General features: G+C 38.5%; 1 protein-coding gene across 1 annotated transcript in view; it reads left to right on the top strand.

Moving 5' to 3' along the window:
* The window catches only part of CTTNBP2 (cortactin binding protein 2), a 236,069-nt gene that overhangs the window by 60,103 nt on the left and 152,672 nt on the right, over positions 1-23,294 (top strand). Inside the window, exon 3 of the mRNA XM_036246679.1 lies at positions 22,855-23,079. Coding sequence (XP_036102572.1) covers positions 22,855-23,079 — 225 coding nt within the window. The remainder of the gene's footprint in view (positions 1-22,854; positions 23,080-23,294) is intronic.

Below are 23,294 nucleotides of genomic sequence, written 5' to 3'. Positions count from 1 at the left end.
TGACAAAATCTGATACATTTTGTGATGGGGTAATTTTGTCGGAAAATTCTACCAATTTATTTGGTATCTAGAAGGTTTAGAAAACTTAGCATGAAGAATATGATTTAGAACTTCAGCAAATGAAGTATATTTGTTATTTTAGGGCCAGAAATAGAATATGCACGTGTGATATTTAAATTCACCCTGAAAGCTGCAAATCACATCCATTAATACTGGCAAAGCCTCTAATGGCATAACAGTATCTCCTTTCTCTAAATGTGGTGCTTTAGAACACATCATTTGATGTATGTTAGAACTGATTTTATGTATTAGAGAGTGGCATTGAAATAGGATTCTGTAGTATTTTGTTCTAAGTCTTTGCTTTTTGCTCTATAATCCATTAAAAAGAACTCTCAAAAGAATTTATTATATTTTCTCCATCCTTGAAGTGTCGTATTCATGTGTGTTTACATAACTGTCGGATAATGATGAGTTCATTTCCCTGGGCATGTTGATTCTTTTAATGTGTAGCATTTCAGGAGTATACCCTCAGTGCATGGCCGTCAGCATACACTGAGGGAGCTTTAGAATACTGGACCTTAGAAGCACATGCTTGTCTCTTCAGGTATGTGATGCAATAGAAGAGACAGAATAGTGGTAACATGTGGGACACACATGAAAACAATCACCCAGCACACTACACGCTTAACAAACTCTCCTGGGAGCCCTAAATAACATGGAGACTTTGGCACTGGAATCTGAGTCCCAACTTCCCATTTCTGTGAGATAATCTCAAGGATATGAAAATAGGCAAAAACAAGCTAGAAAGAGTATAAGCTAGAAAGAGTATCATCATCATATAAATGATAGTGATCACTTATTACATGTTCATGATTGTCCAGGCATTGCTAAGTGCTTTGCATATGTTAATGCTTCAATACAACAACAACAATAAAACCTTGTGTTAGGTAGCTATTATCCTCATGGAACTGGTGAAGACCCAGGAGAATAAAGTAATCCGCCTAAATTTACATAACTTGGAAGTGGCAGAGTCTATATTTAAATTCTTTGCAAGGGCTGTGGCTCTAACTTCCTCTTACTCTCAGCTGAAAGGAACACAGTGATGTAAATTTGCATCAGTCCGCCCACTGAATTCCTATATTAGAGAAGCATATTAATGGCAACCAACTGAAAAGGAAAGATATTCCTGGAGAGTCTACCTGCACTGCTTATGGATAAACATCAGATATAGATTAACTCCTACTGGTCCAAAGATGGAGTAAACAGAAGAACAAAAAAGGCCTTCGAAAGATTTTGCAGCATAGAAAAAGGAAGATAACTTAAAATGCAAAGAAACAACCTACATCTGACAAAATTATGAGAAATATATAAATTTTAGAAAGTAATTTTTAGCCCTGGCTGGTTTGGCTCAGGGGTTAGAGTATTGGACCAAGGACCGAAGAGTCACAGGTTCAATTCCCGGTCAAGGGCACGTTCCTTGGTTGCAGGTTCGAGCCCCAGCCCTGGATGGGGCCGTGTGGGAAACAACCAATCGATGTGTCTCTCTCACATTGATGTCTGTCTCTCCTCTGCTTCTCTCCCCCCTCCCTCTCTTATTCTTCCCCCTCCCACTCTATCTAAAAAAGTCAATGGGAAAAAGACAGAGTAATTTTTTAGATAGCATCTTCTTTGTATCTTAAAATTCAAGGAAGCATAGGCTTTGAAGTGACTGAGTGGTGGATAAGCCACGTTGTGGTGAAGAGAGAGGACTGTCTGCAGATACAAGGAAAAGGAAGCGGACAATGGGGCATAGGTCTAGAATGCTTGAGCGAGTCCAAGGTCCACCGCTTCTAGCCCTGCAACCTTGGACAAGCCCCGTGCCCTCTCAGTGCTTCTGTTTTCTTATCTGTAAGACAAGATTACCTACTTAATAGGGTTGTTATGATCATTTAAAATGAACTAGGATAATCAAAGCATATATTACAGTTAAAGTGAAAAATCAACACTATATAAAAGTTGAATCCATAACAAAACTAAGATCCCCAGAACCCAGAGGAGAGAATAAAGTGATAAAGTAGGAAAGAATATGTATGTATGTGGACAGTAGAGAATGGAGATCCACTAGGAGAGAAATCGATGTTTTTGAAACAGACTGGAACAAATGGAATGGTGGGCACTGAACAACACACAGGGGCGTCTTTACAAAGATTACATGCCAGACAATACCAGCCAACACTGGGAATAATCTAAATGTTATTTGCTAATTTTAGGGGTAGAAAAGGAATTGATTTACTTAGGCAGAGAAGCAGAAGGCTTACCTGAAAGGGAGAATTTTCTGCCTGAACTGACTTGCTTGCTCCTGCACACTGTATAGAATGCCAGACGAAGGTGATTAAACAATATCCCTGTTGAAGGATACCACCTATGAATGCTTTTGCCCAGACAAGCTGGTGTTCATGTAAGAAGGAAATAAAAATCATCCTCAGCCTGGCCAGTGTGGCTCAGTGGATTGGCATCGTCTCATGGACTGAGAGGTCCCGGTTTGATTCCCCATCAAGGCACATGCGACGGTTTGGGGCTCGATTCCCAGTGGGGGGTGTACAGCAGCAGCCAATTGATGATTCTTTCTCACATCAATGTTCCTATCTCTCTCTCACTTCCTCTTTATCTAAAAAAAAAAATCAATAAAAACATTTTTCTAAATCATCCTTAGGTCGACAAAGATATAAAATATTCCCATCCTGAAGCTGCTTAAAAAATAAATGACCTAAAGTTTGACCTAGTTAGAAATCAGCATAAAAATAAATAATGGTATAAAAATAAATAATGTTACAAAAATGCAAAGAGGAGCAAGAAATTGGTTACTAGTTCTTATCCTTGGCTAGGGCACCTGAGTTCTTAGGAGACTCTTCACAGACTTACCAGTTGAGTGTTTGGTCAAAGCTGAGTGTGTGCAGTTACATAGATGATAGTGAGGAGCAGACAGAATTAAGAACTACTGCTTTACCAGTTTTAATCAAGACAAAATATTTACTGTACACAAATAATTAGGAAAGTGAGGGATTTGCCAAGGATATGTAAAAATGAACCCTTTATTTTTATTTTTTTCAGGGATGTAAAAAAATTTTTATTTATTTATTTATTTTTGTTACAGATGTTTCTCCTTTTTCCCCCACTGAATCCCACTCCCACTCCCTCCCTGTCCTGTTCGCAGCTTTCTTGTCCATGTCCATTGTTCATGCACACATGCATATAAGTTCTGTGGTTTATCTCTCCCCCACCACACTCTCTTCTGGAGATTGTCAGTCTGTACCCCACTTCCATGTCTCTGGGACTACCCCATTCCTCAGACTGTTATGTTCATTATATTCCACAAATAAGTGAGATCATATGATACTTGTCTTTCTCTGTTTGGCTTGTCGCGCTTTAAATAATACTTTCCAGGTCCCTCCATGTAGTCTCAAAGGATAAGAGATCTTTCTTTCTTACAGCTGCATAGTACTCCATTGTGTATATGTACCACTGCTTTTTTATCCATTCGTCTACTGATGGACACTTGGGCTGTTTCCAGATCTTAGCTATTGTAAATAGTGCTGCTATGAACATGGGGGTACATATATTCTTTCTGATTGGTGTTTCAGGCTTCTTAGGGTATATTCCTAGAAGTGGGAACACTGGGTAAAATGGAAGTTCAATTTTTAATTTTTTGAGGTAACACCATATTGTTTTCCATAGTGGCTGCACCAGTCTGCATTCCCACTAGCAGTGTACTAGAGTCCCCTTTTCTCCACACCCTCGCCAACACTTGTTGTTTGATGATTTGTTGATGGCGGCCATTCTGACAGGTGTGAGGTGATACCTCATTGTTGTTTTAATTTGCATCTCTCTGATGATTAGTGATGTTGAGCATTTCTTCATATGTCCATTAGACATTTGTATGTCCTGTTTGGAGAGGTGTCTATTTAGTACCTCTGCCCATTTTTTAATTGGGTTCTTTGTCTTCCTTTTGTTGAGCTGTATGAGCACTCTATATATATTGGAAATTAACCCCTTATCTGATATATCATTGGCAATTATGCTCTCCCATACAGTGGGCAGCCTTCCCATTTTAATGATTGTATCTTTCGCTGTGCAGAAGCTTTTTAGTTTGATGTAGTTCCATGTTTTCATTTTCTCCTTCATTTCTATTGCCTTAGGTGACGTATCAGTGAAAATTCTGCTGCGTATGATGTCTGAAATTTTGTTGCCTACAGTTTCTTCTACGATTTTTATGGATTCACAGGTCACATTTAAGTCTTTTACACATTTTGAGTTTATTCTTGTGTAGGGTATAAGTTTATTGTCTAGTTTCATTTTTCTGCATGTAGCTGTCCAATTTTCCCAACACCATTTATTAAAGAAGCTGTCCTTACTCCACTGTATGCTCTTGCCACCTTTGTCAAATATTAATTGAGCATATTGCCTTGGGTCCATTTCTGGGTTCTCTGTTCTGTTCCACTGGTCTATATGCCTGTTCTTGTGCCACTACCAGGCTGTTTTGATACAGTGGCTTTTTAATATAATCTGAAATCTGGTAATGTGATCCCTCCAACTTTGTTCTTCTTTTTCAAGATTGCTGTGGTTATTCGAGGTCTTTTTTGGTTCCATATTAACTTTTGAAATACTTGTTCTAATTCTGTGAAGTATGCCGTTATCATTTTGATGGGGATTGCATTGAATCTATAGATTTCTTTGGGTAGTATGGACATTTTAATGATGTTAATTCTTCCAATCTATGAACAGGGTATGTGCTTCCACTTTTTTATATCTTCCTCTATTTCTTTTTTTAATGACCTGCATTTTTCTGCGTATAGGTCCTTTATTTCTTTGGTTAAGTTTATTCCTATGTATCTTCATTTTTTTGCCGCAATGGTAAATGGGATTGTTTTTTCAGTTTCTCTTTCTGTGAGTTCATCATTGGTATATAAGAATGCCACCAATTTCTTGACGTTAATTTTGTATCTTGCTACTTTTCCAAATTCATTTACTAAGTCTAGTAAATTTTTGATGGAGTCTTTGGGGTTTTCTACGTATAGTATCATGTCATCTGCAAATAATGACAGTCTCACTTCCTCTTTACTATATCGGATCCTTTTTGTTTTTTCTTCCTGTCTGATTGCTGTGGCTAAGACTTCCAGTACTATGTTAAATAAGAGTGGCGAAAGTGGGCATCCTTGCCTTGTTCCTGTTCTTAAGGGAATTGCTGTTAGTTTTTGCCCAGTGAGTATGATGTTGTCTATAGGTCTTTCATATATGGCCTTTATTATGTCTAGATATGATCCCTCTATTCTCCCATTGCTGAGTGTTTTTATCAGAAATAGATGCTGAGTTTTGTCAATGGCTTTTTCGGCATCTATTGATATGATCGTGTGGTTTTTATTCTTCATTTTATTTATGTGGTGTATCACGTTTATTGATTTGCAAATATTGTACCAGCCTTGCATCCCTGGGATGAATCCCACTTGGTCATGGTAGATAATTTTTTGGTGTATTCCTAGATCTGATTTGCTAGTATTTTGTTCAGGATTTTGGCATCTATGTTTATCAGGGATATTGGCCTATAGTGTTCTTTCCTTGTAGTGTCTCTTTCTGGTTTTGGAATTAAAATTATGCTGGCTTCATAGAATGTGTTTGGAAGCATTTCTTCTTCTTGAATTTTTTGAAATCATTTGAGGAGAATGGGTGTTAGTTCTTTGAATGTTCGGTAAAACTCCCCGGTGAAGCCATCCGGGCCTGGGCAAAATGTTGGCTGGGAGAGTCTTGATTACGTCTTCAATTTCTTCTGTTGTTATTGATCTGTTCAAGTTTTCTCTCTCTTCCTGGTCCAGTTTTGGGAGACTATGTGTTTCTAGAAATTTGTCCATTTGGCTTAGATTGTCGAATTTGTTGCCATATAATTGTTCATAGTAGTTGTTAACAATCTTTTGTATTTCTGTGGTGTCAGTTGTTACTTCTTTTTCATTTCTGATTTTGTGTATTTGGGTTCTCTCTCTTTGTTTGTTGGTGAGTCTAGCTAAGAGTCCATCAATCTTGTTTATGTTTTTGAAAAACCAGCTCATTGTTTCATTGATCCTTTGAATTTTTTTTTTTTTTGCCTCTATGTCATTTATTTCTGCTCCGATCTTTACTATTTCCTTCCTTCTACTTACTCTGGGGTTTTCTTTTTGTTTGCTCTCTAGTTCTTTAAGTTCTGAAGTTAGACAGTCAATTAGAAATGTTTCTTGTTTCTTGAGTTAGGCCTGTAGTACTATGAACTTCCCTCACAGAACTGCTTTCACTGCATCCCATAGATTTTGTGGTGTTGTGTCTTCATTTTCATTGTTTTACAGGAAGTTTTTAATTTCTTCCTTGATCTCCTCATTGACCCATTTGTTGTTTAATAACATGCTATTTAGCTTCCATGTGTTCAAATGTCTTTGCTTGTTGTTGTTGCAATTGATTTCTAGTTTCATGCCAATGTGATCTGAGAAGATGTTTGATATGATTTCAGTCTTCTTGAACTTGTAGAGACTTAGTTTGTGACCTAACATGTGGTCTATCTTTGAGAATGTCCCATGTGCACTTGAGAATAATGTGAATTCTGTAGTTTTGGGGTGTAATTCTCTGTAGATATCTATTAAATCAATTTCATCTAGTGCTTCATTTAGAGTTTCTGTTTCCTTACTAATTTTTTGTGTAGAGGATCTATCCAGTGATGTCAGCGGGGGTGTTGATGTCCTCTGCTATGATTGTATTGCTATAGATTTCTTCTTTGAAGTCCTCCAGAAGATTTTTAATATATGTTGGTGTTCCTATATTGGGTGCATATATGTTTACCAAGGTTATAGCTTCCTGTTGGATAGTTTCTTTAAATATTATGTAGTAGCCTTCTTTGTCTCTAGTGATGGCCTTAATTTTTAATCTATTTTATCACATATGAGTATTGCTACTACAACTTTTTTTTTCCTTTTCATTTGCTTGGAAGATTTTTTTTCCATCCCCTCACTTTCAACCTAAGTGAGTCTTTTGTTGTGAGGTTGGTCTCTTGTAAACAACATATGGATGAGTCATGCTTTCTTATCCAATCAGCTACTGTGTGTCTTTTTATGGAAGCATTCAATCCATTTACATTTAAGGTGACTATTGATATGTACTTATTTATTGCCATTTTTGTTTAATGTAGTTTTCTTTTTCTTCCTAATTAACCTGCTAATTACAGCAGTCCTTTTAACTTTTCTTGCAGTGCTGGTTTGGTGCTAATGTATTCTCTTAGCCTTTTTTTTTTTTTTGTCTGATAAGGTCTTAATTTGACCTTCTATTTTGAATGATAGCCGCTTGCTGGGTAGAGTAGTCTTGGATACAGATTCTTGTTTTTCATGACCTTGATTACCTCATGCCATTCTCTTCTGCACTGTAGTGTTTATGTTGAGAAGTCAGTTGAGAGCCTTATGGGGTTTCCATTGTAGGTAACCTGTTGCTTTTCTCTTGCTGGTTTTAGGATTCTCTCTTTGTCTTGAATTTTTGTCACTTTGATTACTATGTGTCTTGGTGTGGGCCTGTTTGGGTTCTTCTTACTTGGGGCTCTCTGTACTGCTTGAAGTTGAATGCCTTCTTCCTTCACCAAATCAGGGAAGTTTTCTGTCACTATTTCTTCAAATATATTCTCTAACACTTGCTCATTTTCTTCTTCTTCAGGGACTCCTCTGATGCAAATGTTATTACGTTTCCAGTTGCCCCACAGTTCTCTTAAGCTGTTTTCCTTTTTTTTAAATTATTTTTTTTCCATTTGCTTTTCTGATTGGTTGATTTTTTTCTACCCTATCTTGTCATTCAATTATCTGGTCCTCAGCTTCCTCTACTCTGCTATTTAGACTTTCCAATGTGTTTTTTTCTTTCTAAAATGTCATTCTTCATTTCTTCTTGGTGGTTTTTAATTTCCAACTGGTTGATTTTCAACATTTCTATGTCTTTACTCATCGTGCTCATGTCCTTATACATGCTGTTGAGCTTCCTCATGATCATGACTCTGAATTCTAGTTCTGTTAACTTGCTTAACTGCACCTCATATATCTCATCTTTGGTAGAGTTTCCTTGTTCTTTCATTTGTCTTTTGTTTTTGTGTTTCACCATTCTGGCTATCATAGTGGGCTTTGGAGCCTGCCGAATTTTTCCTGTGGGTGTTGGTGTTCCGCTGTTTGTGGCTCCCTCTCCTGGGGTTGGATGAAGCAGGGAGGACCCACGTTGAATACCACTGTCAAGTCTTACTTTCCTGGTTTGCGTTGCTCGCCCAGCGAATGGTAGTTATCCTCTGGCTTTTTTGCCTGGAGGCTATTAGTAGTGGTCACCTGAAGAACCTTGGTTTTTGAGTTGGGTGAAAAACTCCCCCAGGTGCTCAGTGTAAGAATTTCTGGAGGGTGGGGCAGATGCTGGTTATAATGGACCTCAATTGGCATTTCAATGGACACCGGGTGGGGTTGAATCTCCGAGGGAGGGGCAGATGCCTCTCTCCTGAGCCCTGGGAAGGAGTAAAATGACGACAGTCCTGTGTGCGTGGCTGCACTCAGCAAAATCTCTGAGCGCCCTCCAAATCCTGAGTGTCCCCACACATTTCCTGTCCAGTCTGCCCTCCCTCTGCTGGAGCCCAATGTGAGTGCATGCTGCCAATTTAGCCTCTGTCCGGACGCTGAGACATGGAGCTGCCTGGGACTTTAACCCGAGGGCACCACTCCCAGCTAAGGGCGGCCTAGGCTGTGGCAGCTCCCAGCTGAGGCCACTGCAGGTCCCTGCCGAGTCAGCCACTGGTCCCAGCTGAGGACACAGGTCCCATCCGAGGGAGCAGCTTTCAGCTGGGGCTGCAGGACCCAGCCAGGGCTGCGGGACCCAGCCGAGTTTGCAGGACCCAGCAGAGGCCACAGCAGGTCCCAGCCAGGGCTGCAGGTCTCAGCCGAGGCCGCCGCAGGTCTCAGCTGAGGCCACTGCAGGTCCCAGCCCAGGCCACTGCGGACCATGGGCTCCCCGCCCCCTCTCGCATCCTCGCAAGCCTACCAGGATTGAGTCAGTGTCCCTGGTTATGTGGTCCTCCAAGGTGCCTTTCGGATGCCCCTTCCTGATGATTTGTCTTTATTTTTGTTGTAATTCCAATTTGGTCCTGGGAGATGGTCTGTGTAGCTTCCATTCACTCCACCGCCATTTTTTCTCAGGATTCCTTTATTCTTAAATGTATGCTAATAGATTTGAAAATATGAAACTTTTATAAGCTATAAAAGCAAATTTTAATACATGAAAAAGATTATTTTCCAATAGTAGCACTCAATTTTATGAAAATATCTTCTAATGTGTGGCTAATTTATATATAATTACAATGAAAATTATAATTATTTTAGAGGTTGATAAAATACATTGAAATTTTATCTGAAAGAATGGGCTGCACCCTGGCCAGTTTGGCTCAGAGGTACATGGCCCACAGACCAAAGAGTCGTGGGTTCGATTCCAGTTAAAGGCATGTACCTCAGTTGTGGTTCATCTCCAACCCTGGTCAGGGTTGTGCGGAAGGTAACCAATCGATGTGTCCCTCTTATATCGATATTCTCCCCCTGCCCACACTCTGTCTGAAGATATTAGAAAATATCCTCAGGTGAGGATTAAAAAAATAAAAGAATGAGCTGGTAACATAGCAAAAAAATTTTTAGAAACTGATGTTGTGAAGGAGACTTGTCCTACTGGTAGCACTTATTAATACAAATTAAAGTATTTGTACTGGCGAATTATGAATAGAAAGATAAAAGAAACAGAACAGAAGATTCAAAAACAGAACCAGTATTATAGAAACAAAATGGATAATTCATCACAAAACCATAATATAATTGTTTATGTGACTAGTAACAGAACCTCAAAATATTTGAAACAAAAATTGACAGAATAAAAGGGAGAAACAATTTTATAATCATAATTTTTTATTTATCTTTATGTTGAAAGTATCACAGATGTCCCCCCTTATCTCCCTCATTGACCCGCTCCACCCTGCTCCCATTTCCCCCAGACCTTTACTGCATTATTATCTGTGTCCATGGGTTATGCATATATGCATATAATTTCTTTGATTAATCTCTTCCTGCCCCCACACACCCCTTCACTCTGAGATTTGTCAGTCTGTTTCATGCTTCCATGTCTCTGGATCTATTGATCAGTTTATTTTGTTCATTGGATTCCACATGTAAGTGAGATCATATAATACTTGTCTTTCTCTAACTGGCTTATTTCGCTTAGTATAATACTCTCCAAGTCTTTCCATGCTGTTTCAAAAGGTAAGAGATCCTTCCTTTTTAAAGCTGAATAGTATTCCATTATGTAAATGTACGACTGCTTTTTTATTTTTTATTTATTTTTTATCCTCACCCGAGGATATTTTTCCTTTTTTTTTTTACAGATAGAGTGGGAGGAAGAGAGAGGAAGGGAGAGAGAGAGAAACATCGACGTGAAGGGACACATCGAGTGGCTGCCACCCGCACGATCAACCAGGGCTGGGGACAAACTGCAACCGAAGTATGTGCCCTTAGCGGAAACCGAACCCGGGTCTCTCCGGACCGCAGGCCGACGCTCTAACCACTGAGCCAAACTGGCCAGGGCTGTATGACTGCTTTTTTATCCACTCATCTACTGATAGGCACTTGGACTGTTTCCAGGTCTTAGCTATTTTTAATAGCACTGCTATGAACATAGGGGAGCATATATTTTTTCTGATTGGTGTTTCAGGATTCTTAGGATACATTCCTAAAGGTGAGATCACTGGGTCCAATGGCAGATCCATTTTTAATTTTTTTAAGGAAACTCCATACTGTTTTCCATAGCAGCTGCACCAATCTGCATTCCCTTTGGAGTGTACTAGGGTTCCCTTTTCTCCATATCTTCACCAGCACTTGTCCTTTGTTGATTTGTTGATGGTAGCCATTCTGACAGGTTTGAGGTAATACATTTTTGTCGTTTTAATTTTCATTTCTCTGATGATGAGTGACTTTGAACATTTTTTCATAGGTCTATTTGTAATCTGTATGTCATCTTTGGATAACTGTTTATTTAGGTTCTTTGCCCATTTTTAAATTAGATTATTTATCTTCCTTTTCTTAATTTGAATGAGTTCTTTACATATTTTAGAAATTAAGCCCTTATCAGATGCATCATTGACAAATATGTTCTCCCAAATAGTGAGATCCCTTTTCGTTTTGTTCATGGTTTCTTTTGCTGTGCAAAGCTTTTTATTTTGATGTAGTCCCATTTGTTTATTTTTTTTCTTGGTTTTTCTTGCTCTAGGCAGTGTATTGGTAAAAAATTTGCGACATGAGGAATCTGAGATTTTGCTGCCCATTGTTACATCTAGGATTTTTATGGTTTTATGACTTACATTTAAGTCTGCTACTATTTTGAGTTAATTCTTGTGTATGGTGTAAGTTGGTCGTCTAGTTTGTTTGTTTATTTATTTATTTATTTTGCATGTACCTGTCCAATTATTCCAATACCATTTATTGAAGAAGCTGTCCTTACTCCAGTGTATGCTCTTGTTTCTTTTGTCAAATATTAACTGAGTATTATGTCTTAGGTGGATTTCTGGGTTCTCTGTCCTGTTCCACTGATCTATATGCCTGTTCTTGTGCCAGTACCAGGCTGTTTTGATTACAGTGGCTTTGTAGTATAACCTGATATCCAGTATTGTGATCCCTCCTACTTTGTTCTTCTTTATCAAGTTTGCTGTAGCTCTCAGGGTCTTTTTTGGTTCCATATACATTTTTGGAGTATTTATTCTAGATTTGTGAAATATAACTTTGGTATTTTAATAGGGATTGTTTTGAATATATAGAATGCTTTGAGTAGTGTGGACTTAATTATGTTAATTCTTCCCATTCATGAACAGGGTATATACCTCCTCCTGTTTATATCTTCCTCTATTTCTTTTTTCAATGTTCTGTAGTTTCCTGAGTACAGGTCTTTTACCTACTTGGTTAAGTTTATTTCTAGGTATCTTAATATTTTATTTGCAATGGTAAGTTGTTTTTGTTTGTTTGGTTGGTTTTTGTTTTTTTTTTTTAAGTTTCTCTTTCTGTGAGTTGATTATTTGTGTATAAAAATACAATTGAGCCCTGGCTGGTTTTCTCAGTGGTTAGAGCATCAGCCAGCAGATCAAAGAGTCTCAGGTTTGATTCTGGTCAAGGGCACATACCATGGTTGCAGTTAGGTCCCCAGCCCTGGGCAGGGTCATGTGGAGGCAGCCAGTCAATGTGTCTCTTTCATACCAATGTTTTTCTCTCCCTCTCTTTCTTGCTGTCTCTCTCCTTCCCTCCCTCCCACTCTATCTGAAATAAATAGAAAAATACCCTCAGGTGAGGATTAAAAAAATACAATAGATTTCTGGATGTTAATTTTGTATCCTGCTACTTTGCAGAATTCATTTATTAAACCTAATAGTTTTTGGTGGAGTCTTTATGTTATTCTATTTACAATATCATGTGATCTGCAAATAATAAAAGTTTCATTTCCTCCTTTCCAATTTGGATGCCTTTATTTTTCTTCTTCTCTTATTGCTGTGGCTAAGATTTCCAGTACTATGTTGAATCAGAGTGGTGAAAACAGACATCCCTGTCTTATTCCTGTTCTTAAGGGAAATGCTTTTAATTTTTGCCTATTGAGCATGATTTTGGCTATAAGTTTGTCATTTATGGGCTTTATCATGTTGAGTTATAATCCCCCCTATTCCCACTTTGCTGAGAGTTTTTATCATAAATGGGTACTGTGTTTTGTCAAATGCTTTTCTGCACCTGTTGATATGATGATATGAGTTTGGAGCTAATCATATGATTTTCTTGCACTTTGCTTATGTGATGTATTACATTTATTGATTTGTAAATATACCAGCCTTGCATCCCTGAGGTAAATCCCACTTAGTCATGGTGAATAATCTTTTTAACATATTGCTCGATCTGATTTTCTAATATTTTGTTGAGAATTTTGGCATCTATATTCATCAAGGATATTGGCCTCTAATTTTCTTTCTTTGTAGTGTCTTTATCTGATTTTAGAATTAGGATAATGTTGGCCTCATAGAAAGAGCTTGGAAATCTTTCTTTCTCTTGAATTTTTTGGAATAGTTTGAGGAGGGTAAGTGTTAGTTCTTCTTTGAATGTTTGGTAAAATTCCCCTGTGAAGCCTTTGGTCCAGGACTTTTGTTTGCTGGGAGTTTTCTTTCTTTGTTTATTTATTACTGCTTCAATTTCATTAGTTGTTATTGCTCTATTCAGATTTTCCAATTCTTCCTGATTTGGTTATAGAAGATTGTATGTTTCTAGGAATTTGTCCATGTTGCCCAAGTTGTCCATTTTGTTGGCATATAATTATTCATAGTATTCTCTTACAATCCTTTGTATTTCTGTGGTTACAATTGTTACCTCACCTTTTTTGTTTCCAATTTTATTTATTTTGGTCTTTTCTCTTTGCTTTCTGATGAGTTTGGCTAGACTAAGGTTTATCCATCTTGTTTACCTTTCAGAGAACCAGCTCTTGGTCTGATTGATCTTTTGTATTGTTATTTTAGTCTTTATGTCATTTATTTCCACTCTTATCTTTATTATTTCCTTTTTTTCTACTTACTCTGGGCTTTTCTTGTTTTAATTTTTTTTATTTGTAGGGTTAGATAGGTTATTAGAGATTTTTCTTGTTTCTTCAGGTCGGCCTTACTGCCATGAACTTCCCTCTCAGGAGTGCTTTTGCTATGTTCCATAGATTTTGGGTTGTTGTGTGTACATTTTCATTTTTTTCCAGGAAGTTTTTAATTTCTTCCTTGATCTTATTAGTAACCTATTTATTATTTAATAATATGCTACTTAGCCCGCATGTGTTTGAATGCTTTTATTTTAATTGATTTCTGTTTTTATGCCATTGTGATTTGAGATGATGCTTGATAAGAATTTAATCTTCTTGAACTTGTAGAAACTTATTTGTGTCCTAACATGTGTCTGTCTTTGAGAATGTCCCATGTGCACTTGAGAAGAATGTATTTTGCAGGGGTGAAACATTCTGTAAATGTCAATTAAATACATCCGATCTAGGGTGTCATTTGGGGTCACTGTTTTCTTGTTCATTTTTTTGTCTGGAAGATCTATCCAGTGAAGTCAGTGGGGGTGTTAAAGTCCCCTACTATGACTGCATTGCTGTTGATCTCTCCCTTGAAGTCTTCCAAGGGTTTTTAAAAATATATTTAGGTGCTCCTGTTTTGGGTGCATATATGTTAACCAGCATTACATCCTCTTGTTGGATAAATCCTTTTAGTATTACATAGTGACTTTCTTTGTCTCTTGTTTGGCCTTTACTATGAAGTCTAGTTTTTCAGATATAGGTATTGCGACCCCTGCTTTTGTTTTGTTTCCATTTGTGTTGAAATTTTTTTTCCATCCCTTTACTTTCATCCTGTGTGAGTCTTTGTTCTGAGGTAGGTCTCTTGTAGATAGCATAGGTATGGGTCATGTGTTCTTATTCTCTCAGTTACCCTATGTCTTTCTTTCTTTTTTAGGTTAATCCTAATGAGAGCATATTTTTTCCATTGATTTTATTGAGAGTGGAAAGGAGGTGGGGAGGGGGAGAGAGATATAGAAACATCTATGTAAAAGAGACACATTGATTGATTATCTCCCACATGAGCCCATACCAGGGTCAGGGATCAAACCTACAACCCATGTATGTTCTCTTGCACTGCAACCCCCCAGTGCATGGGCTGATGCTCTAACCACTGTACCATGCTAGTGAAGGCTACCCTATATCTTTTGATTGGAGGATTTAATTTATTTACTTTTAAGGTTATTATTGATAGGTACTTATTTATTGCCATTTTTTAATTTATACCTATGTTTCTTTATTATTATTATTGCAGCAGTCCCTTTAACATTTCTTTCAATCCTGGTTTGTCGGTAATAAACTCCTTTAGCCTTTTTTTTTTTTTTTTTTTTTTTTTTTGAGAAGCTCTTTATTTTGCCTTCTATTTTGAATGCTAGTCTTGCTCGATATAGTAGTTTGTTTCAGGTCCTTGCTTTTCGTTACCTTGAATACTTCATGCCATTCCCTTTAGGCCTATAGCATTTCTTTTGAGAAATCAGCTGACAGTCCTATGGGAGCTTCTTTGTAGGTAAAATTTCTTTCCTTTAAGATTCTCTCATTGTCTTTAATTTTGGGCATTTTAATTATGACGTGTCTTGGCATAGGCATCTTTGGGTTCTTCTTGCTTGATACTCTCTCTGTTTCCTGAACTGTGTGACTTTTTCCTTCACCAGGTTAGGGAAGTTTTCTACCATTATTTCTTCAAACAGATTCTCTATCCCTTTACTCACTTTCTTCTCCTTCTGGACACCTGTGATGTGGATATTTTTGTTTCACGTTTTCCCAGAGCTTATTTAAGCTGTCTTCCTGTCTTCTAATTCGCTGATCCAATCTTCGGCTTTCTCTTATTTGCTGTTTATTATTATCTTTTAGTATATTCTTTATTTCTGCTATGTCAGTCTTTATTTCTGACTTGTTTTTTATATTTTTATGTCTTTTGTATGCTGTTGAGCACTCCTACAATCACTACTCTGAACTCTATATCTGATTAATTGCTTATCTCCATTTTATTTATATCTTCTTCTGAAGATATTCCTCATTCTTTCATTTGGGGTTGTTTCTATCTCTCCATTTTGGCTGCCTGTTTGTGTTGTTTCTATGTATTAGGCAGATCTGCTACATAATGGTGGCCTTATGTAGTCAGTAACCTGTGTGACCCAGTGGCACAGTCTCCCTGATCACCAGATCTGAGTGTTCTAATAATGTCCCTTGTGTGCATTGTGTGGGCCCTCCTATTATAATGGAATCACTATTGGCCCTTTCATGTGTGGGCTAGACCTTCAGGCTGGCCTGTGATGAGGCTTAATCCCCAACACTGCATGCAGGCTGCTGTGCTGGTACTTAGCACACAAAACATAATTCTCCTCCACAGTGTTTCCAGCTTGCCAATATTTGTCTGTGGATATACTCTTTGTGAAGCTTATTGCATTCTGGTCTGTTGTTGGCTGAAGCTGGCCACTGGGTTTATTGGTTTTGGGTCTCTGTGGAGGGTCTCTACTGCAGGCCAATTTCAGATGCTGTTTGTGACTAGCCCTGAGTACCCTATTTGAAGCTATCAGTTATCCACCACTTGTTCCCTCTGCTGGGGCTGGGGGCCTTAGAAAGGACCACACTGCTCACCAAGGTCTGCTTTTACTAGCCTTGGGCTTAGGTGCAAGTCAGGCAAAGACTCAAAGCACTAAGAGATCCTATTCTGCCTGCAGGCTGACTGTTAGTCTCAGACACTGAGTGAGCCTCAGGCTGTATTCCTCAGCAGGGTGTAAACTCCATGAGGTGGGATGAGAAGATTTCCAATGGGTGGAGCTATTTCCCCTCCATCTAAAGGTGCTTGATGGTAAAGCTCTGCCTGAGAAAGATAGCTTCTATAGCTTGTGGGAATGACTCAACATAGGGATCCTGGGGGTTGTCTTCTCAGCACTCTCCCCATAGCCAACAACCCAGACTCTCCTCATGCAGCTCTAGTCCACTCTGCCTTTCCTATTCCGGAACCCAAGGTGAGTGGTAGTATCAATTTGGGCTCCTCATTATGTCCTTTTTTATAAGTGTTCTCACCAGCTAATCTTCATTGGGTTATTATGGATAATTTTTCTATTTTAGTTTTAATTGCAGTTTGGTCCTAGGGGAAGGTCAGTATAGCTTCCACTTAACCCACTGCCATCTTGTAATCTCCTGAAATTTTTGTATCTTTGTCCTCACTTTAGCATCCAGTATTTATCATATTGGGTCCCCTGCTCAAAGGTACACTGTAACAATTAATTATGATTACCTATTCCCACATTCCATGTATTTTATGATATACAATACTTATAACACCGTCAAACCATTTCTTAACCACACAGGTTATTCTTTTTTAAAAAAAAAAAAAAATGTTTTTATTAATATTTTAGAGAGAGAGGAAGGGAGAGAGATAGAAACATCAATGTGAGAGAGAAACATTGATTGGCTACCTCCCACTTTCTCCCCACTAGGGACCAAGCCCACAACCCAGACATGTGCCCTGACTGGGAATTGAACCGGGACCTCTCAGTCCATGGAACAATGCTCAGTCCACTGGACCACACTGGCCAGGTCACACAGGTTACTCTTCAATCAGGGTGAACTTTTGATAAATGGGTTCAAATTAATTCTTATATAATGTAATAGGTAAATACATATATCATGGACCTATTTCCAGTCAGAAAATATTTTAATATTTTTTTTTACTAGTGTGAAAGTTGTGTGTGTGTGTTGTTGTGTTTGATTTTGCTTTTAAAATTACTACTTTAGGCATGCACAAGGTGGTGGCCATCTTAACTGCTTTCCAGCTAATGTCAGGGAATGAAAAGGATTTTTATCATTCTCATCACTCATGCCCCAGCATCTCCTTGCCACCCCCAGACTGGCACCTCTAAAGGGTCCAGGTGAGCACTCCATGGAATTATTCCAAATGTGGATGTTTGTTATTAAAGTTTGGCCCTACTTCCAAATACTATTGCACTGGGGATTAAGTTTCAGTATATGAGAAGGAAAAATGGTGGTGAAATAAATGGAAGTTACACTGACCATCTCCCAGGACCAAACTGGAATTACAACTAAAATAACGAAAAGTCATCTGGAATAACCAACTGAAGATCAGCTGAAGAGACCTCTTATAACCAGAGACATAAAGAGGAGCCAAATTGAGACTGGTAGGAGATGTGGAGGCGCAAGAGGGCTGGCTGGGCTCCCACAGGCAGCAGCTGAGGGCTGTCTTAGCTGTGAGAAATTTCCTCTGATAAGTCTGGGGTTTAAACCCTAGGCTGGCTCCCTAGCACAGTGGCAGAACAGGCTATTACATAATACCTGGCTATTAAAAACACCAGAGCAGCCCTGGCCAGTTTGGCTCAGCGGTTGGATCGTTGGCCAGAGGACCAGAGAGTCCCGGGTTCAGTTCCTGCTAGGGGCATGTACCAAAAAAATAAATAAATAAAAACACCAGAGCAGAGGTTCTGTCTGGCAGGGAGAGGCACTGGGAACAGGGGCACCACCTGAAGGGTCAGCACACTAAATAACAGCTACAATAATTCACGTTGGGATTCTGAACAGGGAAAGCAGACTAGACTGGAGCTGTGTGAGGAGATTCTGGTGTTTGTAGCACTGGGGAGAGAGCTGGGAAGGAGGCCATTGGGAGCCCTATGCTGAGTCATTCTGCCAGGCTATTGAAACCATTTCACTCAGGCAGTCTTTTCCTATCAGAGTGGCTTTAGCCTGGGAGGAGGCAAATGCCCCTACCCTTTGGAATTTAATCCTGCCCGGCCTGGAGAGTCACAACTTGAGACTCATTAACTGCCAGAGACTACTAGCCAGCCAGTAGGCAGAGATGAGTCTCTTAATGCTTTGAGCTTTGGGCCTAGCTCTCGGTTGTTGTATTTCATGGGTCTGGGGACTGACCTGTGAAGGCAGCTGCCTGGGATGCTGGGCTGAGCCATTAACCTGTGCTGCAGAAAGCATTTTCTTCTGGCAGTTTTCTTCTCAAGGCAGCTCTAGTCCAGGGGAAGGTAATTGCCTCACTCACTGGAAATCCTCTTACCCTGATCACCTGAAGTTTTTATTCAGCTAAGGACTACAACCTGAGGCTTATTAAGTGACTGAGACTAACAGTCAGCCTGCAGGCAGAAGCTCTGGAATACTTGAGTCTTTGCCTGGCCTGGGACTCTACCAGGGAGAGTAAGACCAGACATTGGTGTTCAGCATGGTATCTTCCATACACATCTGAACCCAGCAGAGGGAACCACAATCTGTGGAACACCAATAATCACAGGGAGGTTTTAGCAGGCTCCAAACCCTGCTGAGACAGCCAAAATAATGAAACAAAGAAACAAATCCTGAATGAAAAAACAAGAATTCTACAAAAGGGCTAAATGAAATGGAGATAAACAAGTTACCAAGTAATGATTATGAGGATGCTCAATAGCATGAAAAAAGATATGACTGATGAAAAATGACCAATCAGAAATCAAGAATGACATAGCAGAAATAAAGAACACATTGGAAGGAATAAACAGCAGATTAGGGGAAGCCAAGGATCTGATCAGTAAATTAGAAGACAAGGTAGAAAAAAATCACTCAATCAGAGAGCCAAAAAGAAAAAAACAATAAAAATACAGGAGGACAGTTTAAGAGAGCTGTGGGACAATATGATATGTAACAACATCTGCATCACAGGAGTACCGGAGGAAGAAGAAAGTGAGCAAGGGTTAGACTCTAATCCTTTGGGGGTCGAATGACCCTTTCACAGGGGTCACCCAAGACAATCAGAAAACACATATTTTTGATGGTCTTAGGGACCAGGACACCGCTCCTCTATCCATCTCCAGGCGGTACTGCCACATTGCAGATATGCTCACATACAACATGAGGAACTGTATTAAAGGGTCACGGCACCAGGAAGGTTGAGAACCACTGGTTAGAGGATTTATTTGAAATAATAGTGGAAGAAAACTTCCCTAACATGGTGAAGGAAAGAGGTATGCAAATTCAGGAAGCACAGAGAGCTCCAAACAAGAACCTAGAGGCCCATGCCAAGACACATCATAATTAAAATGCCAAAATTTAAAGACAAAAGACAACCTTAAAGCCAGCTGGTTTGGCTCAGCAGTTAGAGTGCCAGCCCACGGACCAAAGAGTCTCGGGTTTGATTCCAGCCAAAGGCATGAACCTTGGTTGCGGTTTGTACCTGGCTGTGTTCAGGATCCTGCAGGAGGCAACCAATTGATCTCTCTCTCTTTCTCTCTCTCTCTCCCTCCTTCCTTCCCTCCCTCCCTCCCATTCTATCTGAAAATAAATGGAAAAAAAATATCCTATATCCTCTGGTGAGGATTAAAAAAAAAAAAAAGACCTACAAAGAAAGAAAAATACAGGCCAATATCCCTGATGAACATAGATGCCAAAATCCTCAACGGAATATTAGCAAATTGGATCCAGCAATATGTTACAAAGATTATTCACCATGACCAAGTGGGATTTACAGTATAGTGGGGAAGAGTGGATCAATGGCGGAAAATAGAGGTGAAAATTGTAATAGTTTCAACAATAATGATAAGTTTTTTAAAAAGATACAATATTTTTAGAAGAAATTTTGAAATCCAGGTTTGGTTTTTAAACTCATTGCTCACATTGAGTGTATAGAAGAATCTAGTTGTTGGAGATTAAAGAGAAAATTTTTTTCAGAGCATTTCTCTGGAGAGGATTGTGGAGTCCTGCCCCATCCAGTTGCTTCTCCCTTCATTTTAAGTTGAGAGAAATGGGCTTTAAGGACACAAAGTGATGACTTAATATGTTTCTCCTGAAAGCCTTCGTGGACTTAATGGAGGTGGAGATGAAGAGCAGGAATCCTATAGAAATGACAGAATGTTGGTTTTCATTGTCATCTTGAACGGTCAGATTTTGTTTGGATGAAGATTCTTGAGTGTTTCCTACAGACTACGTTGGACTATGGACATCGAAGAGTTGTAATAATATTGATTCAGGTCATATTTAATAGAGAAGTCTGGAGAGCGTAGGTTCTCAGCTCACTAAAACTACTTTCTAGATCCTACATAAGGAGAGTATGCAAGGCTAGCTTCTTGGGTTCGCAACCTATGTCATGGCAAAAGGCTAGGTTAAATTGCATGCTGTCATCATCTTGAAATTCTTAATTTTTCAAACAAACAGCTTTACTTTTAAATTTTTACTGAACCCTGCAGATTATGTATTCTGTCCTAAATTTATGACTAACATTGAGGAAACTTGGATGAAGGCAACTCAGCAGTGGAATAAAGGATGGTCCTCTAAAGTCACCAAGCACTCTATGGGGAAAGAGTAGGCTTTAAATATTCAGCACACTAGTTGGTAAGGCTAGTGAACCAGTCATATAGAATGTTCCTGTTCCCCTCATCTCCATCTTCAACATATACCTCCAGTTCCTTTCAACCCAGATAGGAGTGAAACAGAAAGTGGGGGTGCGGCAGATGGGGGATTTGGATAAAAAGAGAGAGATTTTCATAAACACTCCCTTCCCTGGTGGTACATGTTAACCTGCAGCAGATCCTAGCTGTCTGGGGAAGGGAAGCTATTATACCACTGAAACTGGATATTCTAATAGCCAACTGTCTGTCCTGTTTTATGTCTTAAACTGTTTTATGTTTAAAGTGACTATAAGACTTGTATTAGATAATGTAATTAGAAAAACCATGGGGCTTTTCCAAGTTTTCATCTGGGGTAGGAGATGAACTACATTGAATTAAAATTAAGAGACAAGTAAAGGACAAAATGAAACTGCTTTTGAAATTACATCTCTGAAGTGATACTTATTCACTGTATTGATTACATAGGAATCTAGGAATATCAAATGGTTTTTGATTCATAAACCATATTAACTTTTAAGTTTCAAATGATGTTCTGAAAGCTAGCTTAAATTTAATGGTGAAATTGGAGTTTTTGTAAATCGGAAAAACTGTCATTCGCACGTGTGTTTATCTAGTTGTTGGCTTGCTGACGATGGTCTGAAAATGGAAAAGTTTAGTTCAATGCTTTTAAAGTGAGGAAATGTATGTAATATATCTTTAGAAAACACGCTTAACATTTTGGACAATTAAGCTTGATTTATAATAAAGTAATTTCATTTTTTCACTAGCAGTAATACAGAATAATTTTTTCTAGGGGCTTTTCCACATGACCTGAGTTAAGAAAATATTCCTAATTTTCAATATATTTCTACTGCTATTTTCCATTTTATGTAAAGACTGTTGTAGGCTAATTATCTAAAATTGCATTTAGTGTCATGTGGATATCCAATTAACTTTGACGCCGATGAACTGACATTTAGAGTAAATGAGGTTATATTCTTTTCTGGGATTCTGTGAACTATATTTTAATGCCCTTCAATGATGAGATACTTATAGCTTCCTTTTTAAAATATGTGCACTTTAAAATTATATTATACATAGAGAGAGAGGGAGGGGGAGAGAGAGAGAGAGAGAGAGAGAGAAACGATGATTTATTGTTCCACTTTTATTGTTCACTTTTTTACTTTTGCATTCATTGGTTGCTTTTTGTATGTGCCCTGACTGGAGATCGAACTTGCAATGTTGGTGTATCGTGAGGATGCTCTAACCAACTGATGTACCTGGCCAGGGCAAGATATTTACATCTTCTTAAATTTTCTGGAGGTTTTTTGTAGTTGCTCAAACTTCACAAAATATGAATGTTGTGAATTTTTGACTAAAAAATGTTATGAATTAGATTCTTCTGTAGCACATATCCTTATAAATTCTTTCTGGCTATATACAACTTATAGGAGATTTACATTTTGTGACTTGATAAATATGTGAAATAGACATTCTATCAACATAGAGATTATTTTTGAACTTTTGCTAAAACTTTTCATTGTTGATCTTTCTGATTTTACTTTATGTTAAAAAAACTTCACCAGAAATTCAGATCCTTGAAAGAGTGACCATCATGGGAAAAATATGTTTGTATCATTTGTAGTTTAAAAGACAGTATTCTTAAAGGAAGAAAATTTGAAAGTACTGTAGATGCGGTGTATGCCAGGCTATCAGGGATTGGGGTCCAGTTCCCCTTGCGTCTTGTTTACCACCTGACATCATATATAAGCCATTACTCAAAAGAGTTATGAGTACCATCTGGAAAATTAATTACAAAACCTTCTTATAAATATCTTTTTATTTATTTCTTCAGTACATTCCTCTGATTTTGTTCTAGGCTCGAAGGAAGGAAGTATTTATCCAGGAACGGTATGGAAGATTTAATTTAAATGACCCGTTCTTGGCACTGCAGAGAGACTATGAAGCAGGTGTCGGCAACAAAGAGAAGAAGCCAGTTTGTTCAAACCCCCTCTCCATCCTTGAAGCAGTCATGGCCCACTGCAGAAAAATGCAAGAAAAAATGTCCACACAGCTGGCTGCTGCTGAGAGCAGACAAAAGAAGGTATTGAGACTTTCAAACGGTCATTCTTTCTGTAGAAGAATGTAGAATGCAGAGAAGATCTCTGAGGTTGTCCTTTGTTCTTAAATATTGTATTTTCAAGAAGAGTTGGGATAAGTACTTAGAAATGCAAAATTCTGATAGATTCTGGTGGGTTTTTAAAAATGTCGCTGAAAATTTTTAAAACAAACAAACACTAAATCAGAAAAGATGTATGA

Source organism: Molossus molossus, unplaced genomic scaffold, assembly GCF_014108415.1.
Source record: "Molossus molossus isolate mMolMol1 unplaced genomic scaffold, mMolMol1.p scaffold_m16_p_7, whole genome shotgun sequence".
NCBI classification, from domain to species: Eukaryota; Metazoa; Chordata; class Mammalia; order Chiroptera; family Molossidae; genus Molossus; species Molossus molossus.
This window is presented reverse-complemented; position numbering and strand designations above follow the sequence as displayed.